At 40.2% G+C, this 23,659-nt stretch overlaps 2 protein-coding genes across 2 annotated transcripts; one reads left to right on the top strand and one right to left on the bottom strand.

Annotated features, from left to right (window-relative positions):
* The first annotated feature begins 8 nt into the window (after positions 1 to 8).
* tspan13a (tetraspanin 13a) lies at positions 9 to 10,628 on the top strand. The gene is made up of 6 exons (XM_006636039.3): positions 9 to 331; positions 3,519 to 3,686; positions 7,626 to 7,706; positions 8,243 to 8,356; positions 8,932 to 9,042; positions 9,320 to 10,628. Exons 1-6 carry the CDS (start codon positions 269 to 271, stop codon positions 9,392 to 9,394), a joined length of 612 nt encoding a protein of 203 aa, XP_006636102.1. The 5' UTR covers positions 9 to 268; the 3' UTR covers positions 9,395 to 10,628.
* Positions 10,629 to 12,515: 1,887 nt separating this feature from the next.
* agr2 (anterior gradient 2) lies at positions 12,516 to 16,382 on the bottom strand. Its single transcript, XM_006636040.3, has 8 exons — positions 16,273 to 16,382; positions 15,538 to 15,673; positions 14,946 to 15,009; positions 14,800 to 14,852; positions 14,090 to 14,166; positions 13,592 to 13,655; positions 13,049 to 13,132; positions 12,516 to 12,812 (listed from the first exon to the last, which is right to left on the bottom strand). Exons 2-8 carry the CDS (start codon positions 15,659 to 15,661, stop codon positions 12,763 to 12,765), a joined length of 516 nt encoding a protein of 171 aa, XP_006636103.1. The 5' UTR covers positions 15,662 to 15,673; positions 16,273 to 16,382; the 3' UTR covers positions 12,516 to 12,762.
* Between the last annotated feature and the right edge of the window lie 7,277 nt (positions 16,383 to 23,659).

Below are 23,659 nucleotides of genomic sequence, written 5' to 3'. Positions count from 1 at the left end.
TATGACAGGAGAGTGAGCGGCCGGCACCAATCAGCGCTCCGGGCCCCCCTGTAACTAGTCATATGCTCAGCCCGTGTTATCGCTGCTAGGCGTGCTCGACGGGTTGCGATATCAATACTGTAGATCCGAAAATCGTCAGAGGGCTGTCGTTCTGTGGATTTTCTTTATATATTTATTCATTTAAGCTGTTGGGTTTTTGTCCCCCCTTCTCCTTCCCGTTCAGCCTCTTCTTTCTGCAGAGTATCTGGGGATTTGCGCACTGGGCACAATGGTGTGCGGCGGGTTCACCTGTTCGAAAAACTCCCTCTGCGCCCTCAATATTCTCTATGTTGTAAGTATGCTGCTGGGCACGGAGCTGCCATATGGTGTTATATGCCGGAGCCGGGCTGGCTGGGGCTGATTTCGATATTATACCCCTGCTGGGTCTCTGCGAGGTGTCGATGGTATTGTACAGTGTATGTCACAAAAAACACGACACAGCTGTCGGTATAAACGGGACGGGGTTGGTGTTAATTATTCGGTGAAACAGAAAGAATAATTATTCTCTCAGACACACACAAAAAAAAACCTATAAATATGATCTATACTGTAGGTTTCTATACAAATTTTATTTTCGTAAGGGGTTCCAGCAACCTATTTTCAGCAAGGCTGGCGTCTGAGCATGTTAAATGGTTTCAGTACTCATAAGGCAGTAGTCAGAATATTGTATATTATATACAATATACTGTACCTGAAGAAGGCTCCACGGCCGAAACGTTGTGTTTTCTTCTCTTTTCAGCATGGAATAAACCTATTTCGTGTTCCTTTGCATACTGTATATTGGTCTCGTTTTTGAAGAGCAAATGACTTTTGAAATGTTGATATTTAATTTTTAATATCCGGTATCCGGTATTGACATACTTTTTGTAATATATATATATATTTTTCTAACCTACAAATTGGCAGTCAGCAACGATATGTTATTTTCATATTCATTCTGTGAGACTTATTTTAATCAAAGTGACCTGACAGGTCGCAGCACCTTCCGCGCAGGTGACATTCCGACTTTTATCGCAGTATGATATCATTTATTGTATCGCACATCGCACACCTGTGCAAAGTACTGTTCCATCACGGAGTGCAGCATTGCTGTACTGTCACTAATTAACAGGCGAGGGTACTGTAATGTGATTAGTCTCGGTGTGAAAGTAGTTTTTGAACCAATGTCCGAAATCACTAAACATTGAACACTTTATTCGCCTGGGGTGCTGTAATCTGTTATTTAAAGTGAAGCGAATTCTTACAAATCCTTAAATACTCCAGATTTTCCAAATAATGTTTTCTGACAAATGCTACAAACTCATGAAAAAAACAAAGTTGTACGGTATGTGAATGTAAAGGTTCAACGTGTGAAAATGAAATATGTGGACCGCTCTTCTAATTGGAAAAGACGTCAAATAGGACGCGCAGGCTTCTAGATCCTGTGCAGGGGGGATCCTTATTTTAGTTGTGTGTTTGTCCGGGTGAGGATATATAATTTAGCATCTACATTCGGTTTGTGACATTGTGATCGTGATGCGGTGATGTTTTGTATGTGAGTATGGATCTAGACGCACAGCTAAAGCAATTAAATCACACAACGATGTGGTTTTAGAAACTGGTCCACAGCTCCCGTCATCCAAAAACTTTCCACCCTCTGAAGAGTGTGAAATCAGCAGGGTCACACATCAGATCTGCTCTGACAGTATTTCTTGTGGACCTACACTTTATTTTATGCCTAATAGTAGCTTTAACTATAATGATTCTAGGGTTTACTTTATTGTGATGTTTAATTTAAGGTTCCCTCTACAGAGAGATTTCTTAAAGAGGGGTATGAAAACCAGAATAGGTTTAAATCCTCTGGTTCACTGTGATTCCTCTTTTCTTGGTTCTAGGAAGTTAAACTTTCAGTTGAACTCATGACTTGTGGGTGTTGTCAGTGTGATCTGTTGTCTTGACACTGGGGCTTATGAGCTGAATTCTCAAAGACTGTGCTTAGGGCAGTTGTGTCCGTTCAGATATTCCTGACTGATAGGAAGATATGAAGACTCAAGTCCTGGCTGCTGCCTTGTAGTGCTCGCCTGCAACAGAACAGTGTACCTTGACAATTTCTCACTTTATCCCTTGTATTAGGGAAGCAGATTACATGTGTAATTGTCCAAACAAATTAAGAAATAAGTCAAACAAAGTGCACAAGTAAATGTGATGCCTGAAAGCACATCTGAGCAGGATCTCTGATTTTAAGTGGCTGAACTAGGGCACATATCTGTTAGAGTTTGGTAATGGTATCCAAAGTAATGGCTGCAGATTCATATAAATTGCAACTTCCAGTCATATCGAAGGAATAATTAATGAATACCTGGGTATTTCCTCTTGGATCCAACAAGGTTCTGGTAACGAGTGTTGCTGGTCTCATTTCAGTGCTGAGAGAAGTGCATCTTATTTTAAAATCTGACTGTTTACCCATGAATCATAGATTTGATTTGGGTTTTTTTTCCCCGGTGTTTCACATAGTTTAATTAGCTCCATGCAGGACCGGTAGAGGGAGACGCTCCCGTGTCTCGTGATGTCACACACAAGTGAATGCCTGCAGTTACTTTGCATGGCCTTTTATATCTTTCTCATTTCACCTCTAGCGGCCATGATCACACTGATCTCTCCGTCTGCGTTCTCCTATTGCAGTTGAAAAACCCTTCTTAAAACTCCAACATCAGAAAGATTATCGTGAAACATGGCTCACACCTTCCCCCGTCTCTCGATGTCAGACTCGCTTCCTAATCCTCTCTATTCATTTGCAGGTTTCGACTTCACACATCTCTTCACCTCTCTCCACTTTGCACCACCTGAGTAGTTACTCTGCCTCCTCCCTACTCCTGCCTCCCCCACACCCACGGCTTCTGTTCTCCTGTGCTGCAGTATATAATCTGTGCTGACTTCCCTGTCTTTCTCACACCCGAAAAACGCTGTGTTTCCTTTCTTCTCTTTTCAGCAATGGAAGAAACCTTTACTTGTTCCTTTGCAGCCTGCGCATGCTGACGCAGCTCCCCACCTGAACTACTTTTATATCTTAGTTCATTCTGTCAGGCTCCTGGGGCCATATCTCTTAGATAACAGAAACACCTTTAAAATAAGTAAATGAGAAATCTTACTGTACGCTGACCTTATACGTTATTCCTGTGCATTTGCAATATTTTCCCCCATCAACTTTAAAATGCTTAGTCTCTCCGCATGTTCTGGTGGTGTAGCTGTCAGATTGGTAACTGCCAGAATTGTCAGCTCTTCTTTTGCGGGTGTTGAGCTGCGTCAGTATTTACGGTACTGAAAACCTTGTTTGAAATCCTTTTCTTCTGCTTCAGTGTGTCAAGCCACAGTTCTCGAGTGAGATCTTAAAAATATATTACGTGGAAATCGGCAGTAACGGAACGTTTTTAGGCCGCGTGTTTCACACAGTGAAGGCAGTGTGCTCATGTGCTGTACTCTCTGTCCTCCTTTCCTTGCAGATGGTGAGCTTGCTGATGATTGGGGTCGCAGCCTGGGGGAAATGGTTCGGCCTGGTTTCCAGTTTCCAGGTGGTCGGAGGGGTGATAGGAGTCGGGATCTTCCTCTTTTTCGTGGCTCTGGTGGGGTTGATCGGTGCCATGAAGCATCATCAGGTCCTGCTGTTTTTCGTATCCTTTAATGTGAAGAGAGCACAGCTGGAATAATAGGAGTGGCAGTATCTCAGGTTCGGTTAAACAGAGGTAGTGCTTCAGGAAAGCCTGTGAAATTACTGTACCGTAGGCGGAAGAGTGGAATATGTCGTTTAGGACCACTTTATGATAGTCTTCATGTCATCTTCATGCAGGGGAATACAAGGTGGTGAGCATGTAGGAGGAGGAGGGCCAGTTCACTCAGCTATCTGCTGGGTGACACTGCACAGAAGATCAGGGAAGAAGTGAGAGGCCGCTTCACGAGTTGAATTAGTGAGAAATGTGGGGAGTCCAGATTGTACGTTTGGAGTTTAGCCAGGACAACGGGGTTAGCACCTCTATGTCTCACCTGAAAGATTGCGCAACAAATTGTGGGGGTTAGAAAGGTATGTGTTTGGAAACCAAGGGAACTATCTGAATAAATCCAAAGTTTCTGATGCAGATTGACCACACATTTCCACTAAGGGGCTGTCTAAAGAGCAGGATAAGAGTAGCAGAAAACAGTGTTCTATGTTCTCCTGGGGGAATTCCTATTCTTGAGTCCCAAAAAATGAAGCAACAGAACTGTCACGGACGTCCAAAGGGACTAACCGTGGGGAGCAGGAGAGCGGAAAAAGACCCATATGCGTAGCGGCGGAACAGGAAAAAGGCCCGGGCTCGTTCATGCAAAGAGTTCAGGAATGCCGTATAGAAACCTATGCCCTCAGGTAGCGGACGTGGGGCGACCTGGTGCTAGACGGGTCTCAGGACATCCGAAAGTCAATGCTGAGCGAGGGCAGAGTGCAAGACCCGGAAATATATAGCCCAAGGGAAAGAGAGGGACCGGAAGGACAGCAGGCAGGAAACTATGGACAGGACAGAGAAGGAGCAAGAACACAATGAATGATTTCAGTAACACTTAAACATGGGGAGGGGGGACAGTCCAGGTGTTGAAGTTAAGAGATCACTTTATTAGCCATTTACACTTTCTTGCAGTAGGGATTTGTCTTTTCACACAGATGGGGATAGAGAAGCTTGGGGTCAGAGCACAGGGTCAGCCAGTAATACGCCACTTCTGGAGCACTTGGGGTTCAGGGCCTTGCTCAGGGGCCCAATGAAGTAGGATTCCTCCACCGGCCGCAGGATACGAACTGGCAACCTTCCAGCCACAGGCGCAGATCCTGAGCCACAGAGCCACCACTCCGCCCACATAAGTTACTGATTAGGAGTCAGTGTATCAGGTAAAAAATATATATTTTTTTAAATTCTAATATGCAGGATGCAGGAGGTGGAAGTGATCATTAACTGCAACAGAGTTTTTGGTGCCAAGATAACGCTCTTGCCTTCGCTGTCGGAGAACCCAGTACACACTACCCTGTGAGTGCTTCATTATGGAAATTTAACTAAAATATTTTTATGCTTCCTGGATTAAAAAAGTAGAACCACTTCCTGCTGCACTTTGTATCGGTCCTAATCCATCTATTGTGATAAAGTTGCTTGATCCCGTTCAGGCTTACTTCAACCTGGAGCCTATTCTGGAATCACAGGGTGTGAGGCGGGACCTCCCCCCGATTGAGATGCTGACTGTGTCGTTCGCTGATTGTGACAGGATGTCTGCTTATGGTTGTCTCAGCACTACCTTGGGTAGGGTTTGGATAAGGCAAGCTCTCTTGACTCCTGCCACAGCAGCTAGCCCTGCAACTTCCTGGGTTGCCTGCAGGCATGCCCTGAGAGATGTGCCTGTTCTCCAGTCAGCATTAGGCCTCCTGTACAGTATCGCTGTGGAGCAGACAGGACACCGTGCGGTGATGGGCGGACAGTTCAAATGGTTGGCAGTCTGGGACTGTAGGTGCCACAATATGCAGTTGCCATCCAATGGCAATGGCGTGACATCGCTGTGCTAGGAGATGGCAGACTTTTCCACGTGTGCACTCGGCGTGGCTTGAATGGTTTACTGTAAAAGATTAATGTCAAAACGAAGTTGTAAGACATAAGTTATAAGAGAAGTTCAGGAGGAGCCAGTTTGCACCAGACCTGGGTTTCTTCATTCACGCCCACTCTGTCCCTTGCACTTGTTTCTAGGCAGCCGCAGAGAAGGTTCCCCCCATATACTGCCCCCCTTTTCGGCTGGTGTCCAACTGGTCAGTACTGGCCTTCGATTCTTCCTCCTCCCGTGCCTCTCACCACATACATAGCTAATATCACTTCCTTTGAAGAGCATTAAGCTTGAAATTAGTTCCTATTTAGATAAATTCAGCAAGCGGCAAATCTCTTATGCATTACTTTTAGGCTCCTTTTAGGCTCTGTCCGGTGGGGGGGGGGGGGGGGATATTGGACCAGGACCCACAGAGGATTATTTTCATCCACTAGGACTTTTTGTTTTGTTTTTCTCTGCTTTCCCCACATGATCTCCTACTTTTGCTGAACCCACTCTACTTGCATTCAGAGTACCGTCGCATTTCAGAGTCCCCAGGAAACCGCGTCTCCCAGTAGTTGGTTCCCCACGCTAGCCGGTCCTGCTACTGCTGTAAGCTGCTAGCACTGACCCGTGTCCTGGGACCTGCAAACTTGCATCACACACATTTTACCATCTGTTACATGCATGTATTTTGGCCAAACATCTAATTTTCAGTCAAACGGATTGGCTCTTAGTTCAGCATTTGAGCTCTGCATTAGCGTATTTATTTATTGGGATGTAGCTGAGCTACTGAAGTTATTGTTAGTTGAAAGTGTGAAGATTAAGTCCCGACTGAATGTGATAATATTGCCATAATTATTTTATACGTTGATAATCATGTAAAACTAGACAGTGGACAGTGGAGGGTCAGGAAGAGCTGTTTTGTCACATGGTTTTGTGCAACTGAATGAAAAATCATTCCAGAAAACATCTCTTCCATTTTAATTTGCATGCATATTTTCATTTCAGAATTGCTCTGCTTCTTATAAAAAGCCTTCCGGATGGAAGTATGTTTTTTTTTTATCGTGTGAGTAAGTCTCCTGAATAGTAGGGAATAGTTCATCTTAAGTACACAGTGGGTGTGGCTGCACTCCCCTGACACAGAAGACAGATACTGTATAAGCTTTACTATAAAGGTGTAGCAGATCAAACATTTGATAATTGAAAAGCTAATAGAACTAAATACCTTATTCCTGTAGACTCCTTACATGGAGAAATATTAACATCGGTATAATCCATTCCTTTATTTATTACTCAGCAAAGAGTCAGCCTGTCCTTTCTCTGTTTATATATTTTATATATTTTATTATTTTATATGCTGTAAATAATTAGTTCATTTTCTGAGCCTGGAACAAGTGCAGTAGTGAAACAGTTCTATAAATAGAAACAGTGCCTCCCTGATGTGCAGATTCAGGCTAAAGGCAGAGTTGAGAATACTCGAGCAAACTGCTTTTAAAAGCACAGGTGCAGTGAGCAGGCATGTAAAATGTCTGACAGTCTAACGAACAATAAAACAAGGCCACTTTGTTACCCAAACAATAGCTTGAAATGTGGAATCATTAGCTGTGTGAAATACTGTATGTCCTTCTGTTCTAGCATTGCTGCATTGTGTGACTTCTTTTTGAGGCAATGTAAAAATATTAGATAAGGTCTTAAAGGATAACAGAGTATTGAATATGAAAACTAGAGTTTGGGGCTGTTACTAATGTTGCTAAGAGCAGTGATGTCACTAGTGGGATTATGCATCCATTCCAGGTGTTGCTACCAGCCTGTCTCTTAACCTTTAAGCTATGTGCTGCCACCTCAGTGCTACAGAGATGATGTCATCAACCGGCTACTGTGGCTCCTCTGTTTCTCTAAAGAGCTGTATCTTGTTAATTGTTATCTTGCATTGGCCGCTCTGTATTGAGCACCTAGGTTTTCTTCTTTGAGGTTGGGAACTCTATGTCATGGCTAAATTATTTCCTTGATTGTCTGAACAGTATATGATTATTCTCTTCATGGTGTTTGTTGTTCAGTTTTCGGTTTCCTGTGCTTGCCTTGCACTAAATAAGGAACAGCAGGTATGTAAACTTTGATTATTTGAATAGTCCAAACAGAGAATAACCACTTGATCGTCTTTTTTCCCTAATCCTTTTAATGTTTTATGCTTCACTTATGAGTCTCAATATACAATATTCCTGAGTGATTATCCTTAACATGAAATACCAAAGGGTGAAAGCAGTATTTATGGGTCTTTTAATTAAGTATGTGTAACATATATACTATACTCTGCTAAATATAAGGTGGCACTGGTCAACAAATAATGACTAAAACTGTATTTTTATGGAAATTAAAGTCTCTTAAAGATTTTTTTGCATATATCTATAAATACATCTACTTTTTTGCATACATCTTTATAAAACTTTATCAAGTTTGCAGAATAAAACTGTACTCATACAAATGGTTATTCTGAACAGGTGATGTGCAGTTGTAGAAAGTCCTTAGCAAAAATTGATCCATGATGAGTATTATAATGGAACTAGTAGACCACATTGATATCACTGATGTCATGTGTTAAATGCAATTTTGTCAGTTTCACAGTCTGTCTTCCTCATAGGATCACCTCTTAGAAGCAGGCTGGAACAATTCTCAAACCACACAGGGGGATATTGAGAAAAGTCTGAACTGCTGTGGGTTTTCAACCGTTGACTACAGTCAGCCTTGTGATGCTGTAAGTGCGATCTTAATTTCACTTCTTGTAAAAAATGCTAACGGGACTCAGGCCAACAACACATACAGTACAGTACAACAGATGAGTCTGATCTCATTCCGCTTAATGCAGTAATGTACAGTAACTACACCTCTGTTATTAAGCACTTTCATTCCCATCTATTTTTAAATGGCGTGCCATCCCTACAGCTGGAGCACCTCTTGCTTAGACAAGGTAAAGAAGGAGCATCACCAGGTATGTCCATCCCTGGCAGCACTGACCTGTTATGACCCCCCAGTGTCCTAACTATTGTTAGATGCTGTGATGTGCCGACCAGTGGTCTGGTTAGCTCTTGTTCGGACTCTGCCTGGGCTTGGGGTTGCCTTCAAAGGACAGAAACCTGACAATGACCGGTCCAGTAAGCTGCCATGGCCCTGTCTATAGGTTTCCCCCTGAACCGGTGCAGCAGATTCTCTCCTCTCCACCTGATCTGCTGTGCAGTGAGTATGCAGAAGTATTTGCATACTGAGAGCAGTATACAGTAAGACATCCACAGAGTTCTGTGTTATTATCTCATCTTTCTTTTTCAATTCCAGACTTGTTATCATAACAATTCCTGCGTATCCTGTGCGTCTAAAATCCAGGAGCATGCAGGGGAGGTGTTGAGGTTTGTTGGAGGTATCGGGCTGTTCTTCAGTTTCACGGAGGTGGGTGCCTTTAATACAGTGCCATTCAATGAAGTGCATAGTTTAAGTTTAACAAGTTTAGTAACTGTTTTCAAAGTCAATTCCCCTGGACGTACTGGCTAAATTAATAACGTTGTCTTCTGAACAAGCAGGTAAGGAGTTAACCCTAGAAACATCAAATAAAGTTCTTAAAACTGCGGTCTTCATAATCACAAGTAGATTTCTAAATTCTTTGATCTGTAATTAAATGCATGAAGTCATTTTTGCTCCATAAATATCTGTTTTGTGTTTATTTCAGATTTTGGGAGTGTGGCTAACATATAGGTACAGGAATCAGAAAGACCCACGAGCAAATCCCAGTGCTTTTCTGTGATAAGAAAGCAATAAAATACCTTGTTAAAAAAATGCACTATATTAATTGAAGACATGTTAACATTTTTCCTGTCTTGGAATGATCTTTGTAAATGGAAGAGGCTATTCTTTCCACTGGATGTGTTATCTGTAACATCGTCATTGGAAATGACAGAGATGTGTATTAATAATATAAGAACACTCCAATATGTCTGTGAACACACTGCTGTCTAGGATTTTAGTACCTTGCTGTGTTCTCTGGAAATGTTTTCCTGGTTCACTTCTTTGATCATTTTAAACCAAGTATTGCTGAAGAAAACAGGGGGAAGTGTAGAATAGTGTTTCAAAATTATTTCTGAAGAATTGTATTTTCAATTGGTCATCTTGATCTACAGATTTATTACATATGTTTAATTTTATTAGAAACTGGTGTTGTGATTTTTGTTCGTAGACTTCTTGTATAATATGGAACTTGTTGGCAAATATGTTGGGAATTTACACATTTCAGGTAATCATTTTCATCTTGATATTTAGCTACTGTAGTGCAGAATGTGACACTAATGGAGGCAGACTACATGATTTGCATGCTAGATTCAAAGACTTGTCAGTGCAGAGAATATTTATTACTAATTACGTGCAATAACTGATGGGAAACTGCTGTTCCAAGTTTGTGAAGTGAAGCTCTAAACTGAAAAAAAACTTTGAAGTATTACAAAGACAACATGTTTCTAGCTGATGCTGAACTTATTCAATGTCTGCTATTTATAAATTGTTTTCTCACATATATATATTTAAATGACAAAATATGAAGTAAATGCCATTCTTAATTTATACCATGAATACAGATGTATTTTAGTGTCTTTAATGCTTACTCTGTTTCTCATTAGTTTGGGCCACAGTCAGTACTGTGAAAATAAATGTGACAGAGTTAAAAAGTTTTATCATATTTACTTTCTGCATAGTAACTCCCCTTTCAGCTTTTCTAAAAAAAAAAACAAAACAATGTCAGATTTATTAAATTAAGATACATCTCTTTGTTTAATCTTTAATTGTAAGGTAGCACCCTTTGTAGACTTGACACAATTTTTACTACTGAGTTTTGATCTATGACTACTGCATATGACATTTTGCCTGTGACCGAATGTGTGCTTGACCTGTTCTTGCATGAACTGCTGACGTGTGTGCTGTTAGATTAGAAGGCTCTGTGAATTCAGCCTGTGTAACTGAGCATTTGTACCAATAAAAAAATAATTTGATATATTGATTCTGTTGTGTTTCATAAAACATCCCTTTGAAGACCGGAATTAAGTTTCTTACATGCTGTTACATGCACAAGCATAACGAAATTCTTATACCAAATGCTGTAGTTTAGACTGTGCCTCACACCTTACTTTATAGGTAGTGATCTTCTTTTTCTGTATCTTTAAGCTTTCTTGATGGCTGATTGTCTCCTTGTGTAACTTGAACTAACAATGAATACAAGCTGAGCTGTTTTCCACTGACCCTCTCAGCAGTGGAGAGCTGTGCCTGAAAACTCCCTCCAGCAGAGTTCCTAGGTAACGCAGTTCACCAGTTCCAGAGCATTCCAGTCCCGCAGTTAAATGACACACTTGTGACGTGTGTGTGTGTGGTTGCACAGTTACTTTCACCTGCTGTTGAATGAGATGTCCTGACTATTTTTGATGTACACAGTATGTGGTTTATAATAATTGTAACTACAATATATAAAATAATTGTGATGATAAAGACACACTGTAATGAGCAAGCCAGGATTACACTTTGCTAAATAGGGAATGTCTTTTAAAAGAGGTACGTGGCTGTCCAATAAGCAGCAAAAACGTGCAACATTGTCTATAGTTTTCAGTTCTTCTGGACAATTAGTAGAAGCCTTACCCTTGAGTTAATGAGTTTTGCCAGGTAATAACTTTCAGACTAGCACAGGCAGCCTTTGCTGACCTGAATCAATGCACAATTACACCCTTGTCCTGAGCGGAGGGGTATTATGTGTCTGTGGAACAGAAGGGGTTTTGTAGGGGTGTCTGTAGGGTTCTGTGCAGTTCTTCCAGGTCTCCTATTTTTACAATCTTATGCGCAGTGGAGAGACGGGGAAGGAATATCCAGGAATGGGGGAAGTTAAGGTTCTGTGACAAAGCTGGACAGACTCTAAGCAACAGCAAGCATTGTCTACAAAATGAGTTATATAAAATTAATCTCGGCAAGGCTTTGTATATCTGTATAATTGAAAGAAAAGTGTATTCTTGCACACGTCAATAAAGCAGCATTAAGATACCAAATTGTTACCTTATCACAGACTAGAATCCTGCTCCAATCATGGCTTGATTGCATAAGAATACACCTTTTTGTAAGTACACCTTTTCTGGATGTTATTTGTACAGTTTAATTGTTTGGCAACATTACAGTGCTCAGTACAGCAGTATTTCACTTTCTGTGAGTGCTGTCTGATGGGATCTCCCAAAATATCTCTTTCAGAAACATGAAACCCCCTGTGACATGATTAGATTTAAAATGTAAACTAGCAGATTTCATACTGTATGTAATACTAAGAGAGGGATTTTTTTGTGTCTTTTATTTGAAGAACATAGAACAGTTCCATTCATAACTCGTTTCCATGTGACAAAAGGAACACAAATGGTATTTCATTTCTCAGCTCTGGACTGGGTCCTCATTCCTGTCCTCGAGACCTGCCTGTGGTATGTGACACAGTACAGTGGCTCCTCGGGGACCTTATAATTCACTCTTCAGAAGCTTCATGGGTTTCTCCATCTTGGCCAGAAATGCTTTTAATAAATGCATTGAACAAAGTAACAGTCCTGGAGCACAGGCGTATGCATTGATTAACTAATTCCTTTTTTGATTCCTTTCAAATAGAGCTTTGAAAATAAGTTCTGCCTTCGCCCACTTCGTAAGATGTTTGTTGTAGTTTATACAGCTAATGAATGTATCTGTACCCATATGAATCCATTTTATATTATACAGTATATAGTATTATATATAAAGAAAGAGTTTTTTGTCATGAAAATAAAAACTTTTTACATTTACGTTCTTTGGATGAAAATGGTGCCTGACATTCAATAACATTTCCCTTCACTTTAAGGAGATTAATAAAATCAACGACAACCAGGTGTTATTGAAAACAGCTACATTTATTATACAAGCATGTGGCAATATTCAGCATTCCAAACACAGACATACAAATAATAACAGAATCTTTGAAAGCAAAGCCTCCCACCCCTGAAAGTGAACACACACAGTACTCAGTGCTTAGTATTACACCAGTAAACATTCCAGGCGCTCCGACTACTTGACACTGACACTACAGCACAAGGATTATCTTCAGACCCTCGGAGGCTCGACAGCTCTCTCCAGCTCCTACAACTCCGTCTTCAGCAGCTTCTTGGCTTTCTGCATGTTGCTGATCACTAATTTAAAGACATAAACATTTAAAGTACTGGTCAAAAACTATTTTGAACTGCATTCAGTTTACGAAATGATCCCACTTCATTGCTGACAAAAATAATATTATAAAAAAGTATTTTACAATAGTTCTGGTGGAGGGCTCTCAGGATTCCAAACTTCATTTCGTTTATAACATTTTTAGGTCTTGTATTTTGCGATAGAAAGCCAGTGTTTCTGTTAAAATTATACAGGTACTTACACAGGTTGATGTCTGATGGCTCATAAGCATAGAGGCGATTGGCGTATCTCCCTGTAATGTCAGCTCTCACAGTCAGGGAAGGATCTGTGTGGGGAAGAAAGCACTATCAGACACTTCTAACACTTATCAGCATCTTTATTAGTAGTAGCAGAAATAGTAAATAACAATTTAATCATTTTTTCCAGTACTATTAAACTTAGATAATATTAAAGCGCTATACAATTTGGTTATGGTAACTGTGGTCAGTGGCTTATTTATTAAATCTTTAGATTGTTCCTTAATAATTCATTTAAGACCTGAATAGACTAACTCTATTCTCTTGAATAGAGTTATTCTCTTCAGTCCTGAACTGAATTCATCGACTGACTGCATTTATAGATTTCTTTTCGTCACAAAAGATCTGTCAGAATTATCTGTAGTATCATTATGGACTGTTGCTTAGATATCCATTCATCCAGCCACATGCTGGTCACAACAGGAAACAGCAGATAACCTCTCTCATGAACACGGGGCTTTTTTACACTGTGCTTGTAGTTCACTCACCTACAAAGATAATTCTGGGCACATACTGGCCATCAGGAGACAGGTGCTTATCTGTAGTTTCATACTGTAAAAAACACAAAAACATCAAGATACATAAATTGTTTGTTATGGAATCAGTGGGTGTTGTAGACTTTTGTCTCGGAGACATTAAGGATCTAAATTTAGCATTAAATAAAGTTCTCAGGTGTAAGAGAATAAGAAAGATTCACCTGCTTTGCTCAAACATAAAAAAAATATCACAAGGATTCCGCATCTCAGATAAGAGAAATAAAAATAGTTACTATTTTTATTTAAAATTTTTCTTTGTGAATCTTTATATTTTAATCAAGTCCTGTATTGATTAAACAGTCATCCACCTTACAAGCTCCTTATCTTACCCAACTCTGTTAAGGTTATGAAGGTAGTGGTGCACAATGTATAAAATAATACCTTATAATCTAATTAAATGACTAGTTCTTGTAGTCTTCTTCCTTATTTCTCCCAGGTTTTTTAGCTTACCACCAAGTTCAGCAGAATGAAGTCTTCATTAGCCATTTTTTGGACTTCTTTGTTGTTAGCAAACACCTTCTTCAGAGCTGTGTTGTAAAGGATAAAAATGAACTTGAGAGGACTTGTAGATGTTTCTAAAGGAAAGCTGATAGTGTGTGCTTTTCAAACTGTTAACATCAGGTTAAACGCCCAATACAAACATATTTTTATTGCGTGCTAGGAAGCAGTGTGAGACTGGCAGCGTACATGAATTAATGAATGAATCTATGAAAGACCATGATGTAGACAAAAATGTAAATGAAGAGGCTATATTAAGAATAAAATCAAGGGAACCTTTCTGAATTTTTAAGCAAACAAAGGACGCTACACAGTTGTGCGTTTGTGATAAGAATGAGGATTGTGTAGAGGCTAAACATTTGTCTATGGGTATCTATCACCGGATGCATTCAGGAATGGCACAAAATTACACAGGCAGAGAGGTACAGCGTGGAACTGCCTGGGCACCTTAAGATAAGATGAATTGAGCTTAGTCAGTGTGCATGTTTTGGGTGTGTAGTTAAATTATATACGAGAGTAGATTGTACAGCAATAAAGCAATAAAAAAAGATAGTGCAGCAATAAATCTCAGAATTCATGCTGAAGCAAAGACAGTGATGTAGCATATTGTAAATGGAAGCTAAGGGCAGCACAAAGCATGCATTATGAGGTTTCAGTCTCACCCTGGCTGTGTGGGCAATCTTCCAGGTGATGGATGATCATGAGTGGCTTGTTGCTGTGAAACAGTGGAGAAAGTTTGATATTTAATACAAAATATTACTGTATATCTCCAAGGTTTTATTAAACACTTCTTAAAAAAAAATCTTGCCTTGATTTGGCTCTGAACAAAGCCTCTTCATATGTCTGGGTCCAGGTGAGTTCATCACCCCAACCTGCAAATCAAGGAGTCTGAATGAAAATGGATGACGGCACACATAGAACTGTAATGCTTTTCTAAACCATGAAAAACAGAAAAGATGAAGACTTCTATTATCACACGGAGGAAAGCTGTGCGCAGCTCAGCAGCAATACATGCATAGATCTTGTTTTCATAAAACAGCACAGAACAGATGTCCATTGTGAGCGGGAGAAAATGTAACATTAGAACATTCGCTTTGCCTGCATTGTAATTAATCACACAGCCGAACTGCGAACGAACAGCTTAGCAAGTGAATGCCGGTAACAGGGGTCAGTGTCAAAGGAATGGAATTATTTTCTCATCTCAAAACTCAGTTACCAGCTCAGGAATTTTGATTAAAGCTAACAGAAGCCAGTCTTTATAAAACTGTGTTTTTAAACAGTGCAAGACTATTTTAGGAAGTGTGTTTGCCGTAGAAGCCATCTGCTTCAAGTGTTTACCAAGTGTTTGGCGCAATTACAGTACATGTACAGACAGAATAGAAAATGTTAGAGATGCTTACCTCTGGACAGGGTCTGTGGAAATTTCTTTTCTTTTTGAGGAGTCGCCGTTTGTTTTTCGGGCTTTCCAAAGCTGGAAGAAACAGCCACCACCACCAAAAACAGGGAACACAGTCCTTTAGCCATGGTTGAAGTCCACTGAAAGACAAAGGTACAAAAATAGATGAGCAATTAGGATATGAAGAGCAAGAATGCAAAAACTGCAAAACATCTGTACAAAAGAAAGAATAACATTCAGGAGCATTCTGTGCATGCGGTTCAATGAAGTAACACAAATATTGTTACTATTTACAAATTGCACCAACAAGGTGGAAATGCATTGGATGTGAAAAACAAAATATTTCTGTACTGTAGATGTACGCTATGCAATCTACAGTATGTACTCAGATTGCATACAGAGCCAAAAAAAGTATCATAAGTGGACTCTGGGTTTTCATTCTAGAAGCAATGAAGTAATATGAGACACAGTTAAGGAATGAATGAAATAACACCAATCCTATGTCAGTTGCTAAACACAAACAGAATAGTTTAACCAATAATCTCTCTTTTTAAACATTTTACAAACTACAGAACCCTGGATGCAAGACTGATCTGCCAATGTAATGAAGCAAAAAAATATTGGAAAAAAGAATCAGTAAATTGCACTAGTTATAAAAACATTTCAACTTATCCTTTGTGGAACCCAGCTCCTTTACCACACCCAAGCGAGACTTCAGAGAGATCAGGAGTACTCTTACCTCTTTTCCTGGCAGGCTTTTGGTCTTGCTCTGTGTGGAGGGTGACTTCAGGTCCTGATAGATCTCCCACAGCAGCGGCTCAGTGATTTATACACCTGTTCGGCTCTAAAGCCCTGCCCCTTACCTGTGCAAGAATGCAGGAAGCAAACAGGACGAGTAAACTACTCAATTGTTAATACTCATTATTCTTTTCAGTGTAGTTTGCGATTTGTATGTGCATATTTTAAGCCCAGGAACATTTGAGTTTCTTTTGAGTTAAATATTGTAAGAAACTTTTTTTTTTAGGTCTTGGCACTTTTCCAAGTACAGGTAAGCTTTAATCAAGGATCCTGATTCGTCAATAGGCTGATTAGTCTTTTTGCTATTGGTTGAAGGATGGAAAAAAGATGGAAGAGTCTTAGGATTTCCTTGAAATGTGCTTTTCTCTATATTCTGAATCTTACATAACAAACAATGGAAGACCCTAATACAATTAGAATTATTTTCTGTAACATTTGTATAGCAAATGCTTTTACTACACTGTATTCAGTATAATGTCCTGATGTAATCTGAGAACATAACATTATCCTTAAATACAATTTTAGTTTATCTTTGAGTAATATACTGTACAGATGAAACATACACAGTGCCTTTAAAAAGGATTTATTTTTCATTTAGTTTTGCTTTCCATTCAAGCAATTTGTATTTGTTATCATAAGATTAATGAATGACGAGTGCAATATAATAATGTTGTATTTTTGCATAATTTAATGCATGCACTTGATCACATTAGTATAAAAACATGCTTGGTCTTCAACACAATGATTGCAAAGGACCTCTTTGCGATAAAAGTAAAAGCCAGTATTCTTTTGAGGTAACTACTGCACGAAGCCTGTGACCCACTGAGGCTGAGATTGAATCTGGATGAGGTCTAGATTCCGTCCAGAATCATTTTAGATGCTTTGCCAAGCCTCTGCTGCAGTCACTTTAAGTGAGACCTTGCTGTTCTTGTGCTGTCCTGACTTCAGGTTTTTCTTCAGCCTATAAAATGACGCTCATTTGGATTTAAATCTGGAGTGAGACTTGACCATTCAAAGATTTTTCACTTTTTTCTCCAAGTGAAATCCTTGCTTGCAATGGCCATGGGCTTTCGATCACGTTGTGCTTCATGGTGAAGGGTTAACCAATAAGTATTTTCTTCTATATCCATCCATTTCCAACCTTGTTATCCATCGCAGGGACTTGGGGGAGTCGGATTCTATCAGGTCAAGCGACAGGCACAAGGCAGGGCACACGCTGGACAGGCCTGCTGTCCACCATGGGGAAGCTTGTCTTCTGCACCACCAGACAAAATGTTTCTGTAAACTTCAGAGTTCTGTCTGCTGTGGCCATTATTCACATCGCCAGTGAAGATCAGCAAACTGCCAGAGGCAGCTCAAAAGAGAATAAAGAAATTGCGATCTAATCTTTACTTAGGTGACTAGTTGCAATTAATTCAGAATTCTTTAGTGACTGCAAATTACATGAAAACTGTTTTATGTTTTTTAATGTATTACACAATATGAAACTTGTTAAATTGCAATGCAATTGGCAAGCAAAAACACTTTTTTTTGCAAAACAACTGTCAGACAAACCACTTTGCAGTAAAAGGCCAAGCAACTGCTTTTTATTACAGTGCCCATGACAGCTAGAAATTTCCTTTCCAAACTGGCTGTTAATTGAGCAAACAGTCACTCTCCAATTTCCATACAGTTCCTGTTTCCGGTTTACGAGGTCTGTTTGCTTAGCACACTGAAAGGTTAACACCCTTCTTGTAGGCAGCTTGCTTTTCAGGTTGTAAATTTGAACTTTTTGAATTAAAATGCAGATTAATGCAACCCGATTCCCAAACCAGATGCCAAAAACAACTACACCTCTACCTTATCTGCCACTTATCCACATGGATAGCAGAGTAAAAACTATGGATTCCAGAAACTGATTCTTGATTCATGAGAATTTCTCATCCATATTCGCTAAACTAATGACACTTTATGGTTTACGAATTGCAATAACCTGTCTAGCAGAAGGTTTAAAATAACCTTCAATTATATTTCAGCTGAAGAAAGCTGTATATCAAACTTTCAATTCAGAATTTAAGTTTTCCTCTTAACATATTTTTGAATATGTATAGGCTTGATAGCACTCCATTTTATACAATCAGTTGATGTCTTTCTTTATGGTACAGTACATCTAATGGTGTTTCTTTTTTAAATTCCAGTTTATCTAGACAGACGTAGACAGTGGAAATAATATTGTAATTCAGTCCACACAAAGACGCTATCAGAAAATGAGCCTCAGAGAGAAGGATAAAGTGACCAGCCAGGAATACCTTTATTCTTTGTGCCTTAGTCAAGGCTGGATTGGCTTCATAGTTCATGTGCTTCAGTTTTAAATGCGCAAGATGAAATGTTTCTTATCATACTACAGCGTCTCTCTTGCCTTTTGCAATGTTTGAGGTGAGCATTAAAATTAACAGTTATAAATGCCTTGTAAAGTACATCACTAATGCTACCACTGTCTGAACTTTAAGGAGATGTGGACATATTTTTCACACAGCATGATATCCATGGCTACATGGTACAGCATCTCCAAGTCAAGAAAACCTGGAGATAATGTCCAAAACTGTACACCTCAGCTGCAGTTTTATTCCTCACCAGGGCTAACAATAATAATGTATAATAAATACATGGAATTTACAATTAACTATTCGTGCATGTGTCTATATATGAACAAGTAATAGGTCTGTGTGTGTCCTGTGATGGACAGGTGTGCTCACCCGTGACCCTGTGCAGGATAAAACGGCTGAAAAATTGGTTGATGGATGTTTGCACTAAACTAAAACTCTTATTTTCTGGAAAATAAAACTGGATCATTATAAAAATAGTTCATATACAAGTTTTAAATAATGCTGCTAGCAGACTTCCTGAAAGATAAAGATGTGTGTCCTGGCTGCCTGCTCCGCTCTGAAATGGATGTTTAGTCTGCCTGCTGTGCTGAATCATCACGACTCTTTTAACGGACAATAACCGGATGAACAGACAGCGTCGGCTGTGCCCAGGGGGCTAGGAAGTGTGAAGGGAGCAGCAGTGGACTCCTGAAGAAGAAACGTGACTGGACAGTTCATGTCCGAGCGTGGTCCACAAAACCAGCACTGTCAGACCATCTTCTGTCATTTATTAGACTTATTATACAGCGTGAGCCGATGCTTTTATCTAACATGGCTTAATTAGCACCCATTAAGACAGCGGAGGGAGATACATGACCTCCCTCAAACGTGCAGGAGTGATTCGGACCATAAGGCTCCAGCTGTGAGTTCAGGATCCCAGCCACCAGTCACACTGCTGCCCTGGTGCAGACAACTTAATTCTCCAAGGTATTACTGAAGACTTGTTGTCTCTAATTATAAACGAGCTGCACTTCTTTAACCCTTCTGGTTCTGTCTGGATTGGACTCGGGCCAAACTGTTCTGCTCCACTGTAAGACCCTCAGTATCCATCTGTGATGCAGCCCTCATTGACCACCCTGCTCACAGTTGAGGTCTCGGGGCCCAACTATGAAAGCACATGGCTCGGCTCAGCTGATACCTGGACTGGCCATGCCTGGACCACAGGGCTCAGCCTGAGCTCCTGGTAACTGTTCTTCCTGGCTAAGTCACTCTCCAACCTCTTTAACCGTCGCTTAATGGCAGGTGAGCCTGACCGTCGTGGATCAGGACAGATGGAGGACTTCCTGACGGAACCAGCAGCCGTGAGACTGCATGACTTGAGGGGTGGAAGCTGGGGAAAACACCAGGACTCCAGTCCTCGACCCGGGAGTTTGCCTCTCGTCTCCAGGGCTGATTGAGCTTGGTGGCGGGTTCGTCCCCAACCCCCTGGGAGTCAGGAAGCAGCAGACTGCTTTTGTGTGTAATGGTTGTATCTTTGAGCTAACGAGGGCTGTGTGGTTTACAGTGGGACTCACAACATTCAATAGTCACACCTTCGTATTGCAGATTTGTTAGATGCATAGCTGTGAAAGATATTGCTGCACTTAAACATTTTCTTGCTAAATGTTTCCTGGATTTGTCAGGAACACGTTCCGGGGGTTTAGAAATATCAGGATCACTATTACTGCTGCTTTTGAGAAGAAATACATTGGGGGGTCTACTGTATGTCATTTCAACATGTCTGTCAATGAAGGACGGTTCAGAGGGCTGTCGTCAGGCAGCAGGAATGCTGAGGTGTCCTTAAGAGAGTGCTGCGTGCTTCCTTACAGAAGGCTGAGTTGTCATAGATCCTAGTAAATATTTGTGGGTGAGGGTGCAGGGAAAGTCATTTCTTGTTCGAAGATTGCAGGGACCATCTGGGTCAGATGCCCCTCCTTGAGAATACGGATGTGAGGAGGAGGATCCTGCTTGCAGGATTTCCTGGCTCCTGAGCTGCAGTGAGTGGTCAATGACGTCTAGGCGCTGCTGTTTGCAGAGCTGCATGGCCCGCTACAGGGTTTTTCAAGGCTGCTTATGCTAATGAAAAGTCAATATCGGGAGCACAGTTAACATTTGCACGAGGGAGGAGGGCTCATTGCTTGAGGGTGTTCAATTACTTTTAAAAAAGAGATCGTAATTCTGTCTTTGAGAACTTCTACCTCAAATCCAAATCTCAGCTCCTCCACAGATTTACTGAACCCATTGAGACCCGCAGTTTTTTAAACCCATTAAGCAAATAAGATTTATATGTTTGTTTTAAGAAGCAGCAACTGCTAATGCTCAGTCTATGAAAGTAACAATACTGTGCATAGTAATCTTTCAGAATGCTCCTAAAGCCCTTGATAATTAAACTTAAACTAACTTTAACTAGCTGTTAATTAAATTCCCTACTCGATTTTGTTAAGATTTATTGGTGGTATAAAAGGTTAAAGAAAAATGTCAGGAAAAAAGACGACTATAACAAAGTTTAGATTTGTAATAACGCATCAAAACATTACATGAAATGAAAAAAATGAAAAAGATAAACTAATTTACTTCAACAAATGCTTGGACACATGTACTGTGTGCTGTGTACTGTGGTATTTTGTGTGCCCATCTTCTCACTCCTTAATGGCATATAGTATTCCTCATATACGTGTAAAATCAGATTCTAGTGAATCTGTTATTTAACAGTTTGTGAGTTCTGGCAAATCACATCCAATTTTCTCTTTGCAACAGCAGTCTTCAAGTCAATCTGCAACATCTGCATGGGAGTCAAATCAGCAAAGTCTCTTTCTTTCAAAGCCTTCCTGTTTTCGTGAGGAAATTCCTTTGTACATTTTGAAGAATTCTAAGAAGAATTCTTAGGTTCCTTCCTGCAAGGACAAACTTTGAGCAAATTTCTAATCTGATTGACTGTCTTATTCTAGTCAGTGCATGAGAGTCCATGATAACCCTAGCTTTTCAACACTCATTGATCTTTCAGCCGTAAAAAGGACGAAGGAAAAAACAAGCTGTGTCATGATTAACACTCGGCATGCGGGTTACTTCTTTAAAACCTTCTTCAATGAGCACTTGGTTGCCCTCTTTGTGGAAAAGGCACTGTTTTGTTTTTGTCTGACTTCAAACTCCAGTTGAAGAAATCTAGTTCCTTCCAGTATTCAATGGAATAATTTCAATTGCACTTCTGGTCTGTCGCTTTAAATAAAGTGTTGCAAATGGATACTCATCTTGATAAGGTGTTGTCGAACTGTTTGTCATTGGACTTTTTCAGCTCCTCTTGTATCTTCAAGAATTTTGCCAGGTGACTCAATTCTTTTTCACATTTTGCAGACATCTTGCACTGTCGTCCACGGCTGGTGTTGACTACTGCAGCAATGCCTCTCCTCCTGTGTTTGTCAATAATACATCACGTGGTGCTTTTCAATAAACTGAGCGGCTCTGCAGTTCAAGGTCCTCCTTCTTCATTCAGTTGTACTGTATCACTTCTACTTGTCACTTGGACCTTTTACCATTCATGCAGCCCTTTTTATTATACATTTCCATGTTTTTCAGCACTTGGTCACAGGTGTTATATTCTCTGCAATACTAATGTTTCTCACACAGAATAACAGAATAGTTAGCACTGATTAAATATAATTTAAAATATACTGATTTTCCCAATGTTTTTGTTAAACTATGGAATTGCTTTATGCATATTATTTTTATCATGCTGCCAAGTCCCTAATTTATATTTTTGATGTAAAGCAATGTGAAACAACAGACATCAATAAAGTATGTTTTTGGTTGCTTTATGCAAAAGCAAACAGTATTTTTGTTTGTGACAGTTTACCTAGAAAAACAAGCCTTGAAAAACAAGAAACAATGCTGACATCCTTCATTTGACAAAGTGCCTGCAATGCCATAGAAATATTTAAAGTTATTTATTAGTACTCAAGTTACCCAAGACGAAAGGATGAAGATTTTTTTCGATGTGCACAAGTGTTACGCGGTCTTCGAGAGCCAGTTAGTGCAGTACATGCAAAGCAAGACTTGAACGTCTTTCCTGCAAAACAGGTCTATCTTTTGGAAAGCTGATGTTTGTCTTCAAACTACAGATTTAATTTAGAAACATTCCCTCCTTTAATGTCTGTTTGCCCTGGTTAATTAACAATTTTTTTTCTCACGTTTGTCATATTTACACCATGCATTTGCTTTGCTTCATCTGTAAATTCCCTTGGTTCCTGACATGATGTACCAGAGTCTTCCCTGCCCTCGCCATGCTCCAGCGATGAGCTCACCCTGTTGCACCGCAGTGCCTTCCTGTACGGTGGGGTCACATTACAGAAAAACAGCAGAGCAGACTGATCTGAATAGCTGTGGCGCTGTTGAATGTACTGAGTCCCTCCCTACAAGACTTAGCAATGTGAAAAGGCAACAGGAGGTGAAATACGACATAAATACTATAAAACAGCATCAGAACAGAAGAGTGCACATACACTGTCTGATACAGTCGACAACAGACAGAGGTGGCAGCCCTGTTCTGACACAGAGGCTGGAACAAGGAGACACTTGACTTTTTCTCCACTTAAAAAAGCAATCTAAATGCTCTCAAAACGTTTTCCGGCTGATTCGTATTGGAGAAAGCAACAGGTGTTACTACCTGTGGATCCGCTAGCTTTCCTCTGGAGTTACTCTGGGAAAATATCCCCACACTTTTCTCAGGAGTTTCTCAACTTCTTCAGATCTCTGGGAGACAGATTTGGTCACTCTTACACACACACACTCGTCCACGCGCGTGCATTCTTATCTGCACTGGGACTTCCTGCTGATTTCTCATTCTCTCTTTCCTTGGAGATTTTACACTCCATAAAAATGATTCTCCATACAAGCTCACAGCAGACTCATAAATGAAAAAAAATCCCACTATTATTCTGTATTAAAAAG

This window comes from Lepisosteus oculatus, chromosome 10 (genome assembly GCF_040954835.1).
Source record: "Lepisosteus oculatus isolate fLepOcu1 chromosome 10, fLepOcu1.hap2, whole genome shotgun sequence".
NCBI lineage: Eukaryota > Metazoa > Chordata > Actinopteri > Semionotiformes > Lepisosteidae > Lepisosteus > Lepisosteus oculatus.
The sequence above is the reverse complement of the archived record's forward strand: the minus strand, read 5'-3'. Positions and strand labels throughout refer to the sequence as shown.

Bases quoted from the DNA above. Each gene is read 5' to 3' on its own strand.
- agr2 (XM_006636040.3), bottom strand. From the start codon at position 15,661: ATGGCTAAAGGACTGTGTTCCCTGTTTTTGGTGGTGGTGGCTGTTTCT. The intron at 14,167-14,799 runs GTGAGACTGAAA...TTTACAACACAG, and splicing joins AGATTGCCCACACAGCCAGG to CTCTGAAGAAGGTGTTTGCT. The intron at 13,656-14,089 runs GTAAGCTAAAAA...TGTTTTTTACAG, and splicing joins TCATTCTGCTGAACTTGGTG to TATGAAACTACAGATAAGCA.
- tspan13a (XM_006636039.3), top strand. From the start codon at position 269: ATGGTGTGCGGCGGGTTCACCTGTTCGAAAAACTCCCTCTGCGCCCTC. The intron at 7,707-8,242 runs GTATGTAAACTT...TCTTCCTCATAG, and splicing joins CACTAAATAAGGAACAGCAG to GATCACCTCTTAGAAGCAGG. The intron at 8,357-8,931 runs GTAAGTGCGATC...TTTCAATTCCAG, and splicing joins ACAGTCAGCCTTGTGATGCT to ACTTGTTATCATAACAATTC.